This window comes from Stegodyphus dumicola, chromosome 5, assembly GCF_044657685.1.
Source record: "Stegodyphus dumicola isolate Sdum_Otavi_A_Nest chromosome 5, ASM4465768v1".
NCBI lineage: Eukaryota > Metazoa > Arthropoda > Arachnida > Araneae > Eresidae > Stegodyphus > Stegodyphus dumicola.
Window position 1 is genome coordinate 36,684,349 of NC_140772.1, and position 20,939 is coordinate 36,705,287.

Consider the following 20,939-nt stretch of genomic DNA (forward strand, 5'->3'; position numbering starts at 1 on the left):
CTTTAGAGTACTGAAGCAAAATAAATGCATTTATCGAATCTAAAACTGCTCAAAATGCAACTGCAGAGAAAGCAAACTCTGTTCTTTATTTGGTATTCTTAAGAGAAAAGTCAGAAATTGAAAACCATCATCGATTTAAACTCTTAGAAAGAGGGAAAAAAAGAAAGCTATTTCGTATGACAAGAAATTCATCTCATAACAAAGAGTCGGCGATCAAAACATAAATCTAATTTAAATCTATTTAGCGTTTCCGTCTCAAAGACCTTAGCCAGAATGTATTTCTGTGTGTCATTTATCTGAGCCGGAAAAGAGGCAGTAGAAAATACAGATCCTTTTTGTTTTACTTTAATCTGAGAAAGCAGACGAACAATTTCTAAACCGAAATCGAGAAACTTTCAGAGGGAGAACAATCATTCTTCGTATCGTGCTCTTTTATACGGGGCAAAACTTCCTGTCTCCTGCTTTTATACGACGCTCCCAAACTGTCCTCGTCTAGAAAAGATTTAAAGAATGACCTTCTTAGTTGTGACATTAGAATATTCCAATCTCGAGCTTAGAACAACAAGAAATTCTGTGTCCATTAATTTGCTTGGATTTCTGTCGTTGGACGTAGGGCTTTTTAGATACTTGTGCCTCAGCGATGAAGATGAATCTTTGTAAAAACGCCTAACCAGATAAAAGAAAGCTGTCTGCTTTATAAAATTCTTATTACTTCGTACAAGAGAAAGAAGAAATATGATAGCAAAATATTAAAATTTTGTCCAAAACTTAAACCGAATTTTTAAGTTTCAAAAATTAAAATCTAAAATGCACCCTTAGAAAGCACAGCAGCAATTGGCCGTTTTCCGCTCTCCGTGGAGATGCCCACCGATGACCAATTAGAAGGCCGCTGAATATTGGTAGTTCCACTGGACTTATACCCCTACAAAAGCGATGGCTGGATGGGAGTTTCTGAAACTTCCCTTAAAAAGGCCTTCCACGAAAGCATCACATCCTCTAGCTCAGAAGCAGATAGCACTTCGCCTAAATTCAAATAATAATTCTACCAGAAGGGTCGAAATCTATCTTTCACCGCAGATCAATGCACAAATCCGTTGACTGGCTTAAAACAAACTACTAGCCATTATTAAGTTTAATGAATAGATATTGCAAGTTATCATTGCAACTAAATATATAAGAATATTATACAGAATTAGACAGTATCATATAAATTGTAAAACACAGTAGAGATACCTGCCTATGCCTTGGTGGAAGACTTTCTAACAGAAACTGACTCCTATTTATACGCTACACTCTAAGAAAATCAGGAAAATTGTCCTCAGCTGTTAACCCTTTCAGCGCCAGGAAGAGAATCCGAAATAAATTTCTCTCTGTTCGGTGGTTTTAATCATTCGGCCACTATTCGATCTGAATATGAGAAAGGAAGAGGCTGTATTGCCCCCTAAAGCCAAAGTTATATCACAAATTGTTACTTCATTTAACAGCGTGTACTGTCTTTTTCGTAAATGCAAACATTGGGCTAATCTTTGGAATATGGTAACAGGTAGTTTGGCGACATTTTGGTAAGGCGATAAAAGTTACTAGCTAGGACTTTAGCAGTGTACATGGATAAAGTCAAGAGTGTGCACAATGCCATTTTTGGGCAATTCTGGGATGTTTTTCTAAGTGAAAATAGGTCGACGTGTACGTGGATGATACCGTATACGTGCAGTTCTTAAAAACGCGGCAAGCAGTGGGCGGTTCTGCACTTTCTCTCAATTTCGCACCTAATCTTAGTCATGATTAAGCATTTTTGTTCCATAAAAGTTCTAGTATAAGCGTAATTCGGCTAGCAGATTGTTGGAAAAAATGTTGAGAAAAAAAAAAGCCTTTACTTCGTGAAAACAAAATGGCGTCCAAAACAAAACTAGCAGGTTGCTGTAGCAGGGTTGGTCGCCAAATTTTCGCCAAAGAATCGCCAAGTTACCATAATCCAAAGATTAACCAAACATTGTTTACCAGTTAAAAACAAATCAAAATGTTTAAATCACATGAGTTAGGTACGGAATAAGAGGTAAGTTTCCCTTTAAAATCATTCCTCCAACCAGTTATCTTCCCTTTAGGCAGGTTGTTTCCTTGTACTTTGTCATGTATAGCAAATGCAAAGGCGCACACAATTGGTTTTTACTTCCTTGTATGAAATAAAGTATTGTAATCGCGAAAAATTTCGGGTATTATCCTCAATGAAAATATCCATTTTGACCGCTCTCAAATCCATATAAACAATGTTTTCGCGTGACATCTATATGTACGGACAGAATAAAGGTCTCTTTTTCCCAAAATGGATTTAAAAGAGTTTTTTTTTTTCCGTGACGTCGATACGTACGTATGTATGTATCTCGCATATCCCAAAAACGGGTAGCCTCAGAATGTTGAAATTTTGCATATGGGACTGCTATAACATGCAGTTGTGCATCTCGATTTTTGGATTCAATCGGCAGCACCAAAAGTATATGAACATATATACACCCACTCTGTCACTCAGCGTTCTGATGAGCTCAATTTTTTTTATTCCTATATGCTTATAAATTGGGCATTTTTTGCTTTAAAAGTAATTGAATTATATTGTTTTTATGTTCTGGTTCAGGTTTATATGCCTTTAGTTAACCTGCATTCAATAGTTGTAGAATAATCAACAATTTAAAAGTTGTTTAAGTACGACCAAGCTTAACGGAGCAGCCATTTGTTTACATTTGAAACTTGTAAGAACAATGAACTAAGCCAAGTTTCTGCACCTTTAGTGTCTTTTTGCCGAGTGGCACCAAACGTAAACTTCGAATTTTGTGCACCGAAAAACCTGCCTTGTTGCCCGCTGGCCGAATTTGCTTGTTTTTGCATAGAAATCGCAGTTTTAATTGGGAAAAAAATTGTTTTCTAACTGTTTTAACTGTATTTGTTATTTTATGTTTTCCTATATTTTTTTGAATTTTTAATTAAGATGTTTTGAGTTTTCGTGTATTTATGCTTTGCCGCGAAATGAGAACTGAATTTACTGAATGAGAAAGATACCTCTAATGAAATTCGTGGAAATCAGTTTAAACGAAATGCAGCAAAAAATGTGTATAATTTAATAGGCCGTATGAGGAAGTCATATCCTTGTGCGGATCGGTCCACATCAGATTTTTCTACTTGATTACGGAGACGTATACAATGGTGTCCACCAAAGGAAAGGATACTTCAGTGGAGGACTTTGAAATGGAAACTGTTTCGCATTCACGTTACACACAAGAAAAACCACGAAAATGCTCATGCAGCCATCCCATTCGCCGGAATAATACAAGATTTAGGGAAATTTTAACCAAGTAAGGATTAAGTCTTCAAAATACTACACATGGTTAGTATTAAGTTAAAAAAAAAATAATAAAAACCGGGGTTCTGAACATTTTTTGCTTTGTGCACCTCTTTCACCACTGCTAGTCGATCATTCCCCTCCTCTTCATTCCAAAACTCTAAAAATACATTTAATTTAGATTATTTTTTAATGTGTTGTAGGAATTAAACAACAAAATCATATAAAATGTTAATAATACCAAAACTTGAATAAAATTTGTGTTAACTACTAAAAAACCAATATTTATCAAGTAAATAAACTAGTATTTATCAGGTAAATAAAAGGCTGGCCGCATTCACCCCCCTAAGAAAATTTTATAAAATTTTTTTCCCCTATTTGAGATCTCCTAGTCTAAGAAGTCTCAGAAGACCAGCAGCTTATTTTCTAGGCAAGATAAAGCAGGTAAAAATAAGAAATAAATATATAACATAAGCTCAGCCCATATCCTTTTGCCCGTAAAACGTTAAGCATCATACTCGCTTCAAACACAAAATTCAAATGAATGCGTAAAATTGCTTCGACAGCTGCACGCGGTCCACAAGACCGTTGGTCGTTGGTCTTAGCCACTCGGTCATTGGTGCACCAAAGATAATTATGAATTAAGATATTTAATTGGCCAATCGTGATTGGAAGTGAATGTAAAGACAGTATTTTAGAATTCTATAATGTTGTTTTTTCCATATGCAAAACTGTAATCCTTATTAAGCATAAATAAAAATTCTTATGCAAGATATTTGCCTATCAAGCATTCTTCAAGAATGCCCTGACCACCAACGACCGAGGGGCAAAATCACTTAATATTGGTTAGTTAGACCAGAGATGAAATTCTGGTGAGTAGTCTGACTGCATGAAGTTTTCGCAATTTTCCTCGTGTATAACATGAGTACACGCCATTCCTCTTTAGAAATTTGTCCTCCCTCTTCTTAGCAGATAGTTCTCAAATGTTTGAACGTAATCTAAATAACCCAGTCCATCGGAAATGGCCAAACCCATTGATCATTTCAACGCCGAAAACGCTGCCCAAGATGCAGCCAGTTAGAGTTAGCCATATGTTACACCTATAAAGAGGAGGGAGGAACAAGAGATCAAGCTAAACATTACGCTGAAATAAAAACCACATTTTCTGTTAAGGTTAGGAGTCAGCTGCACTAACAACAGTGTGGTTCAAGGCTGCGTAATGAGAATTCAATCTATGCTCAATATTGCAGCATGTTATATTTTGAAACAAGGTATAAACATAGAATAATTTACACAAAGTCTATTAGTCATATACAAGCTTAGTACTTCACTTTCTGCTAGAAACTGGATTGTTTATTATAGTTTATTAACCCCTTAACTGCCGCGGACGTATATATACGCCTTGCTCAGCCGATGCGTTAACTGCCCCAGATGCGCCCAGATGCGCAGCCGATGCGTTAACTTTGCGAATAATTTTAGGTGTAGCAGCGCAAAGCAAATGATAGCAGTTTGGAAGGACGTATATATACGCCTGGGGCAGTTAACGCATCGGCTGAGCAAGGCGTATATATACGCCCGCGGCAGTTAAGGGGTTAAATAAGGATCAATCGATGTATGAGGCAAAAATTTATTGTAGATTGTAGAATTTATTGTATGAGGCAAAAATTATGATATATATGAGGCAAAAATTATGAAATCAATCGATGTATGAGGCAAAAATTTATTCGAATATTCTTATGGCAATTTTTTTTGAATAAATACAAACGCTTTACGTTTAATTTTCATAAAAATTTTATTAATAATTTAAAAGGTTCTTATTCTCTAAAAATTCTTATAGTCATCTACATGTAAAAACGAAATTTCATTATTTTGTTTTATGACATTCTTAAGCTATATTTTAATTATAAACTTAAAATATAAATAAAAAATAAAATTAAAGTAATTATTTGTGAAATATAAAAAGCTAAATAACAATTTCATAAATAAGATAACAGACTTACGTAATTCTTAAAGTTTGCTAAATACTTTCAGTATTACATATAGAACAATACTCAGTATCTGCTGGATTTATAAAGTAAACAGTTATCTGTACATTACTTGGAATTTCAGAATTTTCGATAAAAATTATTTTACAAAATTTCAACAAATGGAAAGAAATATTACTGCACAATTAGTATACAGCTCTTTATATGTACACTTGGTTTAAAGTTATATTTTCTTCTTCAAACAATTCGCCTCATCTTGAGCATCATAACAGTCCACGTGACCATCGCAGACTCTTTCTACCCGAAGACAGTTTCCTCCACCTACAGCAGCGCATGTCCATCCAGGGCATGATGATAAAGGAGGATTCTTGTTATCCGGCATCATCATAATTTTCTGAATCCAGTCTAGAAAGTACACAACTCTTGTATACATGCCTGGCGTCTTAGGCCTAGCACAACCTGTGCCGGCGCTAATGACACCAGCTATATACCACGACAAACCATCTTCTTGCAGGCACATCAGAGGTCCACCGCTGTCTCCTTGGCAAGCATCTCGTCCGCCTTCAACGAACCCAGCACACATCCAACGATCCATATTCTTCCTACAAGATTCGGTTAGAGGAACAGTGACCTCCAAGAGATCATCGGAATCATCATCCGATTCTCCAGTGTCTCCCCAGCCAATGGCCGTGCAAATGGATCCAGAAGTTTCGATCCTCCGAGGGTCAGGAAGGCATATCGGCCGCACCCAGAAATCAAAAACAACTGGTTCAGCAATTCTTAACATTACTATATCAAAATCCAAAGTAACAATGTTGAATTTGTGATGTGGTACCACCTTATCGATTCGATAGGTCTTTTGATGTGGTGTGAAAGATCTTCGTCGCAGCATGCCCAGTTGGACTTCGTAGTAATTGTTTGTATAACTGAGAAAGCAATGGGCTGCTGATATTAACCAGTTCTTGGTAATAAGAGTTGCACCACAAGCATAAGTACCATTCTTGTAGATTGCACCGTGCCAAGGCCATGCTCCTGGCTCAGAGAGCTCCCCACCAACTATCCTTCCTTGAGGACGTCGGGGCAGCAAGTGCTTTGGATTAAATCCACACCGAACGTCATCACAAGATACGAAGATGCCCTTGTCAGTCAAACATCCATTCCACTGTACAAATCTACCTAAATAATGGTAGACATAATCGCCTTTGTATACGTCTGGTTGTCGATCAAAACTTTTGAACTGATGTGTGCTGCCAGCGAGAGGATTAGCAGTGATGCTGACGCAGGCGAAAGAGGCCAAGGCATCTTGCATGAAATCCCGAGGATTGGCACACACAGGATACCAAACGCCTTTCCTGTTCCTCAAAAGAAAACCGGTTTTAGATACTTCAACGATTTTAGTTGAATCTGCAGGATCAGGACTGTCCGCATTTGCGATTGCTATATTCGATGACAACCTGAAAGAATGAACAAAAACCAGCAGAGATTAACAGAAATAAAAAATACATTTGCAGAAATGTTGCAGATCCTCTATTTTTTCCCTTAAAAGGAAAATCATCTATTATTTAACCAAGTTAAAAGAAACTACACAAAATACTGTTATGGCGTTTATATTAACACTAGTGCTAGATGGAACACCAAAGATACATGGATATACAGGGTTCCCACTAATGCCCGGTACTATCCGTTTAACTGGCGAACGGCTGCAGCTATATTCATAAAACTGGTGTCTAGATATAGTAAAGTGGCTATGCGCTACTTAACGAGATAGCTTACAGCGCCGCCTAGTGAAAAACGGCCGAATTAGCCTCCCTATCTCGGAAATGATACGAGATAGGAAGAAAGTGAATTACAAAGTTGGAGAGTATCGTCGATTTATTACGAATAGACAGATTGTGAACATGAATGCTAAAAACGAACGTTTAAAACACACATTTGTTTCATCGCGATTTTCGAAACTGTGACATCACAAAACTTGAACGAAGAGAGAGATTATCTTTCGGATGAAAAACATGCTCGTATCGTGGCAAAGTAATGTCGCTTGTAATTCACAACCGAAAGGACTGTGGTTCAAATCCCGTGGGGTGCATCCTTGTACTGATTGTCTTTACAAACAGAGTAGACAACATACATATCGGGCACAATCGTGTCGCAAAACGCAAGTTGAGCTTGATGTGCGAATTTGTGCATTATGCAAATAGTGTATGAAACGTCGCACCTGTTCACCAGAGACAGCAGTAAAAGAGATCTTCTCGTGGTTGTATGTTGGAGCTCATGGTCATGGAGTGATTTTCAAAAAATGATTATTGTGAGATGGTTCTACATATGGTGAACGTGAGCGTAAGGAACGATCGGCAGAACGGTTGCATCGACAACGTTTTCTTGCAGGTCCGCATCCTTCATACAAAACCATCTTACAGGTTCTGAAACGTTTAGGGAAACAGGCTGCGTAACTAGCCGACTTCGATCCGGCAGACCAGCTAAGGCAGGGCGGAAGGTGCAACCGAAAGATGTCTTATCACGGCCTCACACATCCAAACAGTGGCACAAGAGAGATAAGTGAAATCTCAAAAAGTCGCTTTTGGAAAATTCTAAATGAATTAAGTACTCATCCATACCAACACCTTAATGAGGCATTACTGGACGGGGATGCCTAGAGACGTTTCGCGTGGTGCAACTTCGTCATAAACCAGGTAAAGGTCCAGCCAACATTCTTGGCAGAAAAAATCATGTTCTGCCGACGTTTGACGTCAAATATACGACTTCCGATTAATGCTTGGTGCGGAATTTATAATAACAGGCTAGTCGGCTCAATATTCTACCAAGGTACGTTAATGGCCGCACAATACTTAGAACTTCTGAAAGGCATAATACCGGATTTTATTAAGAACCTGTCGTTGTTTCAACTCCTGAATGGATGGTTCCAATGCGACGTAGCAAGTGAAGCAGTACCTGATGGAGGAATTCGGAGAACAAATAATCGGGTACGGTGGTTTCGAAGAGTGGCTTCCACATTCTCCTAACCAGACTCAATGGACTTTTTGTTATGTGGATACCTCAAACAGTAGGTGTATGTTACTCCTCCACAAACATCGCAGGACCTTCAGCGACGTATTACAGATGCTTGTGCAAGCGTGTCACGCGCTATGCAACGACATGCAACGTGAAGTTCTAACAAGGGTCTAGATTTGCATTTCAGCTGATGGAGATATCGAAAATAAAGGTAGCTTGTGATAACTAATCACGGTTTGGGAAATATCGAACAAACAAATGCGCGTTTAAAACGTTCAGTTCTTAACATTCATATCCACGAGGTGTCTTTTCGTACTAAATCAACGATACTGTACAACTTTAATTCACTTTTCCTTCCTATCTAATATTATATGTAATTTAAGCAAGAGAAAAGGGGCAGGATTATCTACAGCTCACTGATATGGTCTGGCTTAACAGCGTTATGCTTTTTACAGATTTTACACAATACTTCAATGTGCAGAACAAGCAACTGCAAGGCTTGGGAAAAACGTCAGAAAGGATGTTTTGAGATATTAAAGCATTTGAAAGAAAACTGCATGTTTTTGAAAGAGATCTTGCAAGCGGGTAGCTGAAATATTTTCCAAATCTAAAGATTCATCTAGAAAATTCTACACGCTTTGCACACAATCCTTCAAGTCCTGAAGATATCTACAAGGAATTTTCAAGCATCGTAGCAGCTGCAAAGGAGAATTTTAATGACACATTTCTACAGTTCCGCCAAATGGAAACAACCATGTGTTTTCTTACTTCTCCAGATAAATTTAAGTTTGAAGAAATTGATCTTTCTTGCTTGCAATGGTTAGAGCTTGAAAATCTGAAAATGGAACTATTGGAATTTCAAGAAAGCTTTGCGTAGAAAAGAAAGTTTTCAGATCTGCGTGCAACATTTGAGAAGATGAAGTGTAAAGAGATCATACAGGACAGCTTAATTGATAGTTAGGAAAATGAAATCCTTAAAGCGTGGAATTCTCTGCCAAATAAGTTTAGATTTCATTTTGGGAAAACGGGCAACGTACAAAAAAGAAGATAGGTTGAAAGCCATCGCACTAGACAACTTCCAACGCTTCTGAAAAGATTAGAAACTGGAAGCTGTATCCCCAACAATGGGCTCCCTTTCCAAAGAACATACTATGAAGGAAATTTATATCACTGCAGAGTTTTCTCGAAGTAATATCTTTAATTTTCTGCCACGCTTCCCAGTTGCCTGTACCTTCACAGGAAATACGAGAAAAAGATACAGTGGACGGACAAAAATATGGAAACACCTTGTGAAATGCATGTTTGAAAAGAAAGTTTGATTTTAATGAAATATGTAGGTGGCGCTGGCGTTTTTGACTACTGACGCCACCTATATAACTTCGTAAATGTGCTAAACAGTTCAGTTGTTGTCGGAGTACTGTTATGTGAGGTTGTCATTGCATTATGTCAGAGTTAACAGACTTCGAACGTGGGCAAATTGTTGGAGCACGTATGGTAGGTGCTTCCGTAAGCAAGGTAGCCGAGGTGTTTAGTGTTTCAAGAGTACTGTATCGAAGATTTATTCCGCATATATGAAAAGCGGAAAAACATCTGCTAAATCACAGCGCGGACGAAAGTGTGTCCTGAGTAATCGTGACAGACCATCATTAAGGGCAATTGTGACGAAAAATAAGAAGACCACAGCTGCAAAAGTTACTGCTGAAATGAATGTTGTGTTACCGAACCCTGTGAGTACCAAAACAATTAGAAGGGAGCTTCATAAACAGGGAATTGCTGGCCGTGGTGCAATTGAGAAGCCACTCATCAGTGATGCTAATGCCCGTAACAGGAAAAGGTGGTGTTTAAGTCATAAAGCCTGGACTATAGAGCAGTGGAAGCGAGTAATATGGTCTGACGAGTCTTCTTTCACATTGTTTCCCACTTTTGGCCGAGTTTACGTCTGGAGAACGCCATCTCAAGCCTATCATACAGACTGCTTGTTGCCAAGAGTGAAACATGGCGGGGGTTCTGTTATGGTTTGGGCAGCCATATCGTGGTTCTCTGCTAGCCCCACGATAACTGTGTCAGGGCACATGACTGCCAAGACTTATGTGAACATTTTGGCCGATCAAGTTCATCCCATGGTACAAACTTTGTTCCCCGATGGTGATGGTGTCTTCCAAGACGACGAAGCCCCTGTTCACACAACTCACATTGTCCAGGACTGGTTTTCTGAGCACGAGGATGAGTTGTCCCATCTCCCCTGGCTACCACAGTCACCAGACCTGAATATTATCGAACCTTTGTGGTCTACAGTGGAACGGAAAGTGCGTTCTCGTTATCCACCGCCAACATCGTTATCTGAACTTGCCACCGTTTAGCAGGAAGAATGGTATAATATTCCCTTGGCAAACATACAGGAACTGTATTTATTCATTCCGAGAAGACTGCAATCTGTTTTGGATGCCAACGTGTTTCCTACACCATATTAAGCAAAGAAACATGTTTTTTAAAGGTGTTTCCATATTTTTGTCCAACCCCTGTATGTCAAAATTTATACATTGTCTCTTTTTAGTGTAGAGATACGAAAGGGTATAAATGACTTGAGAAATTAAGCGAAACATTCGGAATTAAAGAAAATGCGCAGATTTCTTAAAATGTACCAATCATTTTTCTGAAGCTACAGAAAAATTAGAAGTCACTCACCTGAAGCAGAAGTTTTCATCCATGAAATTATTACAGTCGATAGCAGAATCGCACACTTTATTCCTAGGTATGCACTTTCCATCTCCGCAATTAAAAGATCCTTCTGGACAATAAGAACAAAAGCTTTCATCACTCTCATCGAAGCAATCTGGGTACTTGTCGCAGAACTTGATTGGTGGCATACGGAAAGCACACACGCAGTTCAGTTCGTCTTCCGCTTTCGGACAATCCACCGTCCCGTCACACCTTTTCTCTAGAGGCAGACACTTTCTGGATGAATTGCAAGCGAAGTGGTGTTTGGGGCAGCTGAAGGGATTGGGAACTGTCCCGACGATTGTCTTCGAAGTGGAATTCGAATATGCATTTCTGTTGAAAGGGAAAGAGATGGTAATACCGCTTTCGATACCCTGCTTAATAGGTTCGGCTTTGGAATATAAAATACTGTCCTGTCCGTTTGCTTTACCGAAGTAAATTGCCAAAGCTATCACTCCAGTAACCAGGAGCCCCATAACAGCTGCTAAGATAGCACAACGCCAAGGAATTCTCGCACTGCATAAATGTTGCTGGAAAATCATTTGGACTTTCGTCCCCACATGCGCTCCCTTTTTTTCAGCTAAAAAGGAAAATATTGGTGAATTTTGAGCCTATAAGAATTTAGGTTATTAAAGAATACATACGAAATAAAAAATACAAGGTTATCGACAAAGAAGAACCTTATTTCAAATCACTATACTGTGTAATTCAGTGTTCTCGGTTTTCATACCAAAATAATTAGATTGTTTAATTATGGCAAAGCACACGACGGCTATCTGTCTAAGGGAAGTGATACCTTCATGGAGGACTTTCTAAAGAAACCGACTAGTATACATGTTACACATAGGGGAAAACCATGAAAACACCCATGCAGCGTGCTTGTTTGCCACGATTTAACCCTTTCAGGGGCGCAATGTTATGATTTTTTTAAAAGTTATGAAAAAGTAAGCATAATGACATGCATTGGTCCTATAGACAACATAAATGAGTTAAAAAAAATATTTTGGAAAGGGGACCGGTTTCGCCTTGAAACCAGCGCCCGTCTAGAGCATTTAAGACTAAACATTTGCTTATTTATCTTTACTTTGCTGAAAAGTATCTGAACGTAACCCAAATTGCAGATTATACTAGTAAATAACTGAACAACTAATGAAGTAAGTAATATTTGCATAAACACGCATTTTTAATTATAAATAAAAAATTTAAAACAGGAAACAAAAAAGTATGAGACTAAAAGTAACTAATAATGCACTAAATTACTTGCATTAAACTATGAAATATTTTAAAAAATTATGTTTAAAACTAAGAAAATTATATGTAAAAATAAAATAAATTAAGATGCATACAATTATTTTACTATGAGCTAGAAGCATGAGAAAAGCGACCGCTAAGAGAATCATAATAAAAACGCAACTGTGTTTTTCAGTGTGCTCTGTGTCTCTAAAAAATAAGAAATGTTTTCCCCTCTCTCAAAAGCTCCATAAATCCTCATCTTTGAAGCAACTCAAATGAAGATATTGTGCAACTGTTTACAGCAGTGATCCGAAAGCAATAAACACAACTGCAAAAAATCTCGCGACTGCGTCATCTGATCCTTTCTTCGATGTCCCAGAGGGGCGGTGGTTTCATACTGAAACCGCAATGAAAACATTCAAAAATAAAAGGTTTTTTTTTTTTTTTTTTTTTTTTTTTGTGTGTGTGTGTGTGTGTGTGTGTGTGTGTGTGTGTGTGTGTGTGTGTGTGAACTAAGGACATTTCATTACTCATTGATACCTGCTTATAAAATATATTGTGGAAAAATTAAAAATTTTTGGTTTTTTTGTTTTTAAAATGGGTCAAAAAGAGTAGTGTGCAAAAGAAGCTATTTTTGAATGATTCGTATCAATTAATGGATGCCCAGAAAGGTTTGCTGCTGCCATCTGTTATCAGCTTTAAGAAGTAATTTAATTTTAGCAGCGATTTTGAGAAAAAAAAATTTTCTAAATTTAAAAAAAATGTTGAAAATGCGGTTTCAAGGCGAAACCGCCGTCCCTGAAACGGTTTAACCCCGAACCGAACTACTAGTTTTCAGCAACTTTACCGCTAGGCAGCTGATGAGCCCAAAATAATTAGAAATTGCTAATATAAGTATAATAATGTAACTAACTAACCCATATATTTTCATGAGCTAATGTAATTTCACTTAGCCACTTACATTGCGCGCATGATGTGTAAAGAATAATATGTATATCAAGAATTAGTTGCCCAGCAGTAAATTATATCTTGTCTTCGACAACGTCTCGTCATAAGTATCATCTTTGTATCTATGAAAAAAAGCTTCTCTAGGTTGCTACAACTTCTCCAGCTTTAGTATATTGCAGCTATCGCACAATCAACAAGAGATTACAGTTATATTACTCATTGAAACCTAAATGCTGTGCCCTTGAGGAAAATCATTTTCTTCCTCATTGAAAAAGCATGTATTGTATATATTGTACAGAATTAAACTACATTCTCTAACGTTCTAACGATTTTTCTAAAAAGGCTATTCTATCACCACCAAGCATTTTTCTCTTTGAAGGTGGGAACATGCAAAATATAAAATATGAAAACAAAAAGCAAACCTTTAATTTTAATTTGACTACTTTCCTTTCCTGTTGTAAAACTAGTAAGTATTCGTAACATACCAATCTAAAGCGTGTTATTTCAAAGTGGATTGGATTGGATTGGATTGGATTATTGTAATTTGGCACAAAACCTGTCAAGGTTATCTGCTCCAGACAAATGGTAACAATGCAATTAGTCATTTGTAAAAACTTCCAGCTTAGGTAAAAAGAGACAGATTACAATCTATGATAAAAGCTGATATCTTTTAAAAAACAGGTTAAAGTCTATTATACAAGCCAATATCTTTTAAAAACAGAAACAAATTACGATGATGTGTTTTTCCAATTAAATTTCCTAAGTCCAGTTCTGAACAATTAAAATGTTTTTGGCGAAAATAATTAAAACTCTGGCATTCCACCAAGATGTGATGGACTGTCAGATCTGCATTGCAGTTTGGGCAGCTGGGATTCTCTTCTCCCTTCAGAAGATACTCGTGGGTCAGGCGACAATGGCCAATTCTCAGTCGAGTCAAGAGGACATCCTCCCTTCTATTAGCCATACATGGCCAGTATCCAATGGTGGGTTTTACATTTCTCAGCTTGTTATATACTTTGCCATCCCATTGCTTGTGCCATTTGCTGAGAATTTTGCTTTTGACAAACCCTTTGATGTCTGCTAGTGGAATCTGAAGATTGTACATTGTGGTTGCAGTTTTAGCTGCAATATCCGCCAATTCATTCCCCTTAATGGCAACGTGTCCAGGGATTATTTCAAAGTGATCCCTCTTCCTTGAAACACAAAAAAAGCTTAGCGATAAAGAAGTCTGAGAGAAAATGCAATACAGTAGCAAACCAAATTATAATATAATCATAAAAATATAAATTTGATGTACAATTTTCAAACAAATTATAAATTTTGGATCTAATCTTTTAAATAATTACAAAATTTTGAATACACATTTCTGACAATAAACGGAAACTTTAAAGTCCTGTTGGAATTCTTCCAATTTTAAAAGTTTGCAAGTTCTTTTTTTCTCAAAATATACGAGTTTAAAGGTCTTCAGATTTTTTTTTTTTTCCAAATACCATAAATATTGTCCTTAAATTTTTCAAGAAGGTAAAAGTTCTTGAAAGTCCTTGAAGTAGCATATATATGCAAAGGTAAAGAACATTAAAGATAAAATACCTGACTTTAATTTGTAACATCCCTTTAAAACTTTTTAATTTTGCCATTTTCTCTTTCACTAAAAATAGTAACAGGCTTATAATAAAAATTCCTTTTAGCCAATCATAATAATAAAAATTTGTTATCAAAAGTTCTGAACGAAGCATAAGGGAAAAAAAACCATGATTTCACTTTTCTTAATTTAGCATCCGTATTATCTTTGCTTTCTTTTCACAGTTTCCTGTGCTTCTTAAAATGGCCAACGATTATCTTTCTTACTCTTTGAATTGCTGCAAAACACACATGTAATAACTGAAGAATGGGTGCGAATGCTTCAGTTTAGCTGTGTATGCTATTCAAGAATGCCATGCCAAAACAAAGAACTGTATAACCTTCCAATGACGGCGGTTATACCTTTAAGCACCATCACCAGCTCTACGTCACCACTAAAAATTTCCATTTTATGCATGAAAAAAAAATGGATTAGACGAAGATACTACATCGAACGGTAAACAATACGGAATTTTACATGGCTCATTTGGCATCTATAAATTAATTTTTGTATGACTTAGAGGCGGTGATTGATTCGATTTCACGGCATGCAACCAGTTTTCCAATAACAGAATACTTCCTCTCAAGGAAATAATACATCTTTCGACTATAAGTATGAAATGTTTAATGAAAACTCGAATACCTTAACGATGAATACCAAGGATCACGCTGTTAAGAAAGAGGAAATAAATCTCAATTATCAACAGCGATGTATTCTAACGCAGTTTTCTTTGCAATTAGCATACCATTTTTTTTTTTTCTCATTATTTTAACGTTTCTGACAGATACAAGTCATTTATTTCTAGGATGCAATTTCGATTGATAGATCGTTTTCCCGAGCATTCCGTTACTCATCAGTAATATTATCTGGTTTTTTTTTTAATTCAGTTTCTTCTTTTGAACATCATTAAATTACTTTGAAAGTGAAAACAAGAAAACAGAAGAAGGAACGAAAAAATATCAGAGACATATTAGCACATCTTTAATTTTATTTTCCCTCCTCAAGGGAAATCCGAAACCGTTGATTGTTATGCTGCCATCAACCTAATAGCTTTAACACAGTTATCATGCTAGTAAGGAACATTGGTGTGGAAAGATAGGTGCCGCCAAAAAGGGGAAAATCAAAAGTAGTCTTGAGAATGAGATAAAAAATTTGATAATACAAGAGACTATACAGGATGTGTTAGTACAATAGTGACAAACTTTCAAGAGAGATAGAGTATACTTATACGATGGGAAATCACATAGCAATTGCATGGTCGGAAACGCTTTCCTGGCGCGATAGCGACGACACAATACGAAAAAAAAAAAAAAAGGGAAGGACACAAACAGTGAGACAAAACGTGTTTTATTATATTTAGTACAGCAGAAACCAACAAATAACAAAACAAAACAAAACAAAAAAAAAAAAAAAAAAAAAAAAAGATCTTTATTAAAAAAGGTTTTTTAAATTACAACCCCGGACCGAGATCTCCGTCGCATGGAAGATCGCCTTATGCCCCTTACGCCCTCGTCTGAACGGGGCCTAAGACGCATAACGCACGTTTCATGCATCACGGTCCGAGTCGAAATTTAGAACACCTTCTTTGATGACGATCGTTGTCCCTTTATGTTGTTTTTTTCCTTTGCTTTTGCTGTTCTCCGAATAATAAACATGTTTTCTCACCCCGTTCGTGTCCTTTCATTTTTGATTTTTGGGTCGTCACTACAGCGCCAGAAAAAGAGTTCCGACCATGCATTGCTATGTGATTTCCCATCGTCTAACGTCTATTCCACCTCTCCTGAAAGTTTTACCACCGCTGTACTGATAAACCCTGCATACATATGTACAAAATCACAGGATGAATACGTAACTACCCATTATAGGCGTTGGTTACTACTAAAGCCGAAAACGATGGTCCCTTTATTATGGAGGCACCTAGTAGGTGGGCCACCGTAGCCTCATATGTAGGTTGGTTTGGTTAATTTAATTATGGCAAAGCATACTAGGGCTATCTGCCTAAGGGGAGAGATGCCTTTGTGGAGGACTTTCTAAGGAAAAGTGGCTCGTATACACGTTAAACATGGGGAAAACCACGAAAACGCCCTTGCAGCCAGCCCGTTCGCGGGATTCAAACCTCGGACCGAACTACCAGTGTTCAGCGACTTTACCGCTCTGCCGCTGGTGGGCTACCTCCTATGTAGGAACAGACAATTTACATACATGCCTTCTCCGGAATTCGAACTCGAGCCCTTAGGTTCGGTAATCAGAATCACTAATCACTTTCCCGTCTGGGTGAGCTTTAATTCTGTTTAAAAAAAAAGTTTAAATTTGTATAAAAGTGTTTTCAATTTTCAGAAATAATAAATCACTCTACTTTTTTAATGCCAAGCATCTGTTCAGAGAGATCTAAAGTACATCTAAAAATAAATAGAACCAAAAGTTTTCTACTATATAAGCAGTACTGCAGAAACAATTTGACATTGCGGTTCGAAGAACCATAGATCTCGAAACATAGAACCATAGAAACAGGTCTCAAAATCTTCACTGTAATGAAGTAATAAGAGAATTAAATTAAATATACTTATTAAAAATAAAGCTTTTGGCTATGTTATTGCATTTGAAAAACCTGCTCTTTATTACTTAAGTATCACTTCTTTGTAGGCTATCCCAACTTTTCCGTGAGCATATGCATTATTAAAGATCAAATTATTTTAGTAATGATTGTAAGATTCTATGCTTGAAAAAAGCTTCAGATTTTCGCTAGCGATCATACTGTAAAATGAATCATGAAGAGAAGCTCTTGCTAAAAAATAATGCCGTGATTTACTGATGAATTTAATTTAAAATTTCAGAACGTAATCTTAAGATAGCAAATATTCGAGAAACTGTTTTAAATGTTGTAAATAACTTATGGAACAGTGAACACTTTTGATGATTCACTTCATTAAAAACATAACTTCTTCGCGTTTGCTCGCATTTTATTTTTGCATAATTTGCTCAGGAATAATTTCCAAATAGGGCCACAAGATGGCAGCAGCGACGAAAGCTTTCAGTCCTTTCAAAAGAGTATTATCGTCTCGGAAACTGCCTCAGCATGCGTAGATTATCGGCTACGGCAACAAAGCCCAGGCCAAAAGACTTGCGTCGCCTTTTTTTTTTTTTTTTAATTTTGTAAAAAATGAGTTTGCTAATGAGCCCCACATAAATTCTATGCTTAGATTTGTAGACTTCCAGTTAGACTGAAAGAACGGACTGTAATACCAACACTGTCTCGAGGTATAATCTCTTATACGGGCGCCCGCATGAAACTTTAAGTTAAATGAGATGGCAAGTATGTCAAAATTTATTTAAATTATATCTTTGTACGCATTTGTACTACTCTATTAATGGGCGTCAGAAATGGCCTTCTTTCTGAAGAGGCAGAGTGATAAAAGCACTGAACACTGGTAGTTCGACATGAGTTCAAACCCTAGTACACGGGCTGACTGCGTGGAAGATTTCGTGGGTTTCCCCATGCGTAGCGTAGATATGAGCCAGATTTCCTAAAAAAAAGTAATCCACGAAGACAATCTCTAAGGCAAATAGATCGCTTAGGCTTTGCCGTAACCCACATAATCCTCATTTTTTTAGCGCAAAATGTCTCCGTCTGGCATGCCTAGACTGTTTTAATGGGGCCTTGTAATTGGCAACACCTAGGCTGCTTTATCACCCCCTCTCAAAATGAAATATTTACAAATTTCTAAAAATGTTTTCTGTGGAGAAGGAGTGTTTGTGCTGTAAATTTTGCTTCTAATCTTTATTATTATTATTTCATTACTAAATGCATTTTGAGGCCATTACCTTAACCGTATATGTAAATATCTAATGAAATAAGAGATGATTTTTTGGGAGAAATGCTCACGTTTATGTCTTGGGTATAAAGAATAAAAGCATGCTATCAGATTTTTGAAATTACAGTTAAAATATATCTTCCTAACCGTCTAAAGCAGGACAGCTATTGCGAGGCGTGTTGTCGAGCCCCGCAATAATTAACTCAACATATGAGGCAGGTCATAGACGTATTTAAGTACATGCTTTATATTTAATCATTATTTCACAAATCAGTATCACCTCCAAAGTATTTTTTTGGTAATATGTCATAATGTAATTCGAGTTTATTGATTGCGCTGTTACGTTCTTGTTAGTTGAGTTCTTGTTACTATCAAATATGATGTTTTTTTAAACGATAAAAAGAATGTGAAAATTTGTATTACGTGAAATGGTACTTTTTAAATGATTGAATTCGGGAGAAATGCAATGTCAAATACATGCAGGCAAAATATTAGAACTGGAATCGGACACTGGTTTGAAAACAGATGTATTTTTTTGTAACAACAATTCAGTTTATTTATCATTGGGTAAAGGAGTATACGTCAATGAAATCTTGAAGTACAATTCTGATTATCACTCAGAAATGCAAAGATAACCAAACATGTGTTTTTCGGTAATTCATAAAGTGGCTAACGAGTTCTCGATTTATCATAGGTGGAGAACGATAATAAGGAACTACCAAACTCAAGAACTCTTTTTAATAATGAAAAAATATTTACTCGTAAATATGTGATATGAAAAATAAAAAAAAAAAAAAAAAAAAAGCCCACCAGCGGTCGAACGGTAAAAATCGCTGAACATTGGTAGTTCCGACTTGGTTCGACTAGATGCGATTTAAGACAAGCGGGCTGGCTGCATCTGTAACGTGTATAAGAGCCAGTTTCTCTCACAAAGTGCTCCCCGAAGGCATCTCTTTCCTTAGACAGATAGAGCAAGTGTGCTTTGTCGTAATAAACTAAGTAGAAAAAAATCTGATGTGTACACCACATGACTTCCTTGTACGGAGTGTTAAATTATACGCATTTTTCTTGCATTTCGTTTAAACTTATTGGATTAAATTAAATCTACTTCGCCAACAGCGCATAAACCACAAGAGAATAAATGCATTCTTTAAAATTCACTCTATTTGTTTAACATAGCGACACTCTGGAGCTAGGTTCACTTAACAGTATTATATTTCGTTCATATTATAACTCAGAATGCCCAAAATTTGTATCATTTAAAGAATTATCTAATCGTTGCCACATGTTCTATTCAAATACTATAATAAAGCTAGAACGATGTATAAAAGAAATTAAGAAAACAAAACAAAAAAGAAAGTTTTTCACAGACGATTGAGTATTTCTCCTTCAATTGACTCAATTCTCACTTCGGGACAAGGCAAAAATATATAAAAACTCAAAATATCCGTATTAAAAATTACTAATTATTAAAAATTAAATTATTAAAAATTATGTAAATCTTAAACACTTATTTCCTTGAAATAATTCCAGAAAGGATTAAGCATGATTTAATTGGCAATAATAAATGAAGGCGTTATCTTTGTTGTTGAGAAGCTAAGTTTCTCTAGATTAGCAACAAATCCACTACTCTGCTATTTCAAATGTAAACAAGCAATGGCCGCCATCAAAACAATTATTAGGCTTAATGGCACTTAAACAACTTTAAAATTGTTGATAATTCTAAAAATATTGCATACAGATTTACTAAAGGCATAAAACTCTTAACAGGAAGACAAGAACAGCATAATTCAATCATTTTTAAAGCAAAAAATGTACAATTTACAAGCATATAAAAGTAAAGAAACTGAGATCCATGAGACGGGTAAACGAGTGGATATATATATAAACATATTTATATACGTTTGGCGCGGTCGATTGCAACCAAAATATGAGATGCACATCTACATGTTATAGTAGTTATGTATACAAAATTTCAACGTTCTGAGGCTACCCGTTTTTGAGTTATGCGAGATACGTACGTACATACGTTCGTACAGACGCCACGAAAAATTCTCTTCAGAATTCATTTTAAAACAGTTTTATAATTTTTTTGGAGGAAAAGAGTCTTTTATTCTGTCCTTATATACAGATATCACGCAAAAACATAGTTAAATTGCATTCGAACGCGGTCAAAATGGATATTTTCGTTGAAATATGCTGCCTGAAACTTTAAAAGAAAAAAACTCGTAAATTAAAGAAATTATTAAATTAGCTAGACAAATTTTATAATATATCGAAAATAT

At 36.4% G+C, this 20,939-nt stretch overlaps 1 protein-coding gene across 1 annotated transcript in view; it reads right to left on the reverse strand.

The window, feature by feature from the left end:
• Nucleotides 1-5,160: 5,160 nt before the first annotated feature.
• The window catches only part of LOC118192238 (serine protease ndl-like), a 36,684-nt gene continuing 20,905 nt past the window's right edge, over nt 5,161-20,939 (reverse strand). Inside the window, exons 2-3 of the mRNA XM_035363150.2 lie at nt 11,008-11,620; nt 5,161-6,767 (exon numbers count right to left, since the gene is read on the reverse strand). Coding sequence (XP_035219041.1) covers nt 5,537-6,767; nt 11,008-11,582 — 1,806 coding nt within the window. The 5' untranslated portion in view covers nt 11,583-11,620 and the 3' untranslated portion in view covers nt 5,161-5,536. The remainder of the gene's footprint in view (nt 6,768-11,007; nt 11,621-20,939) is intronic.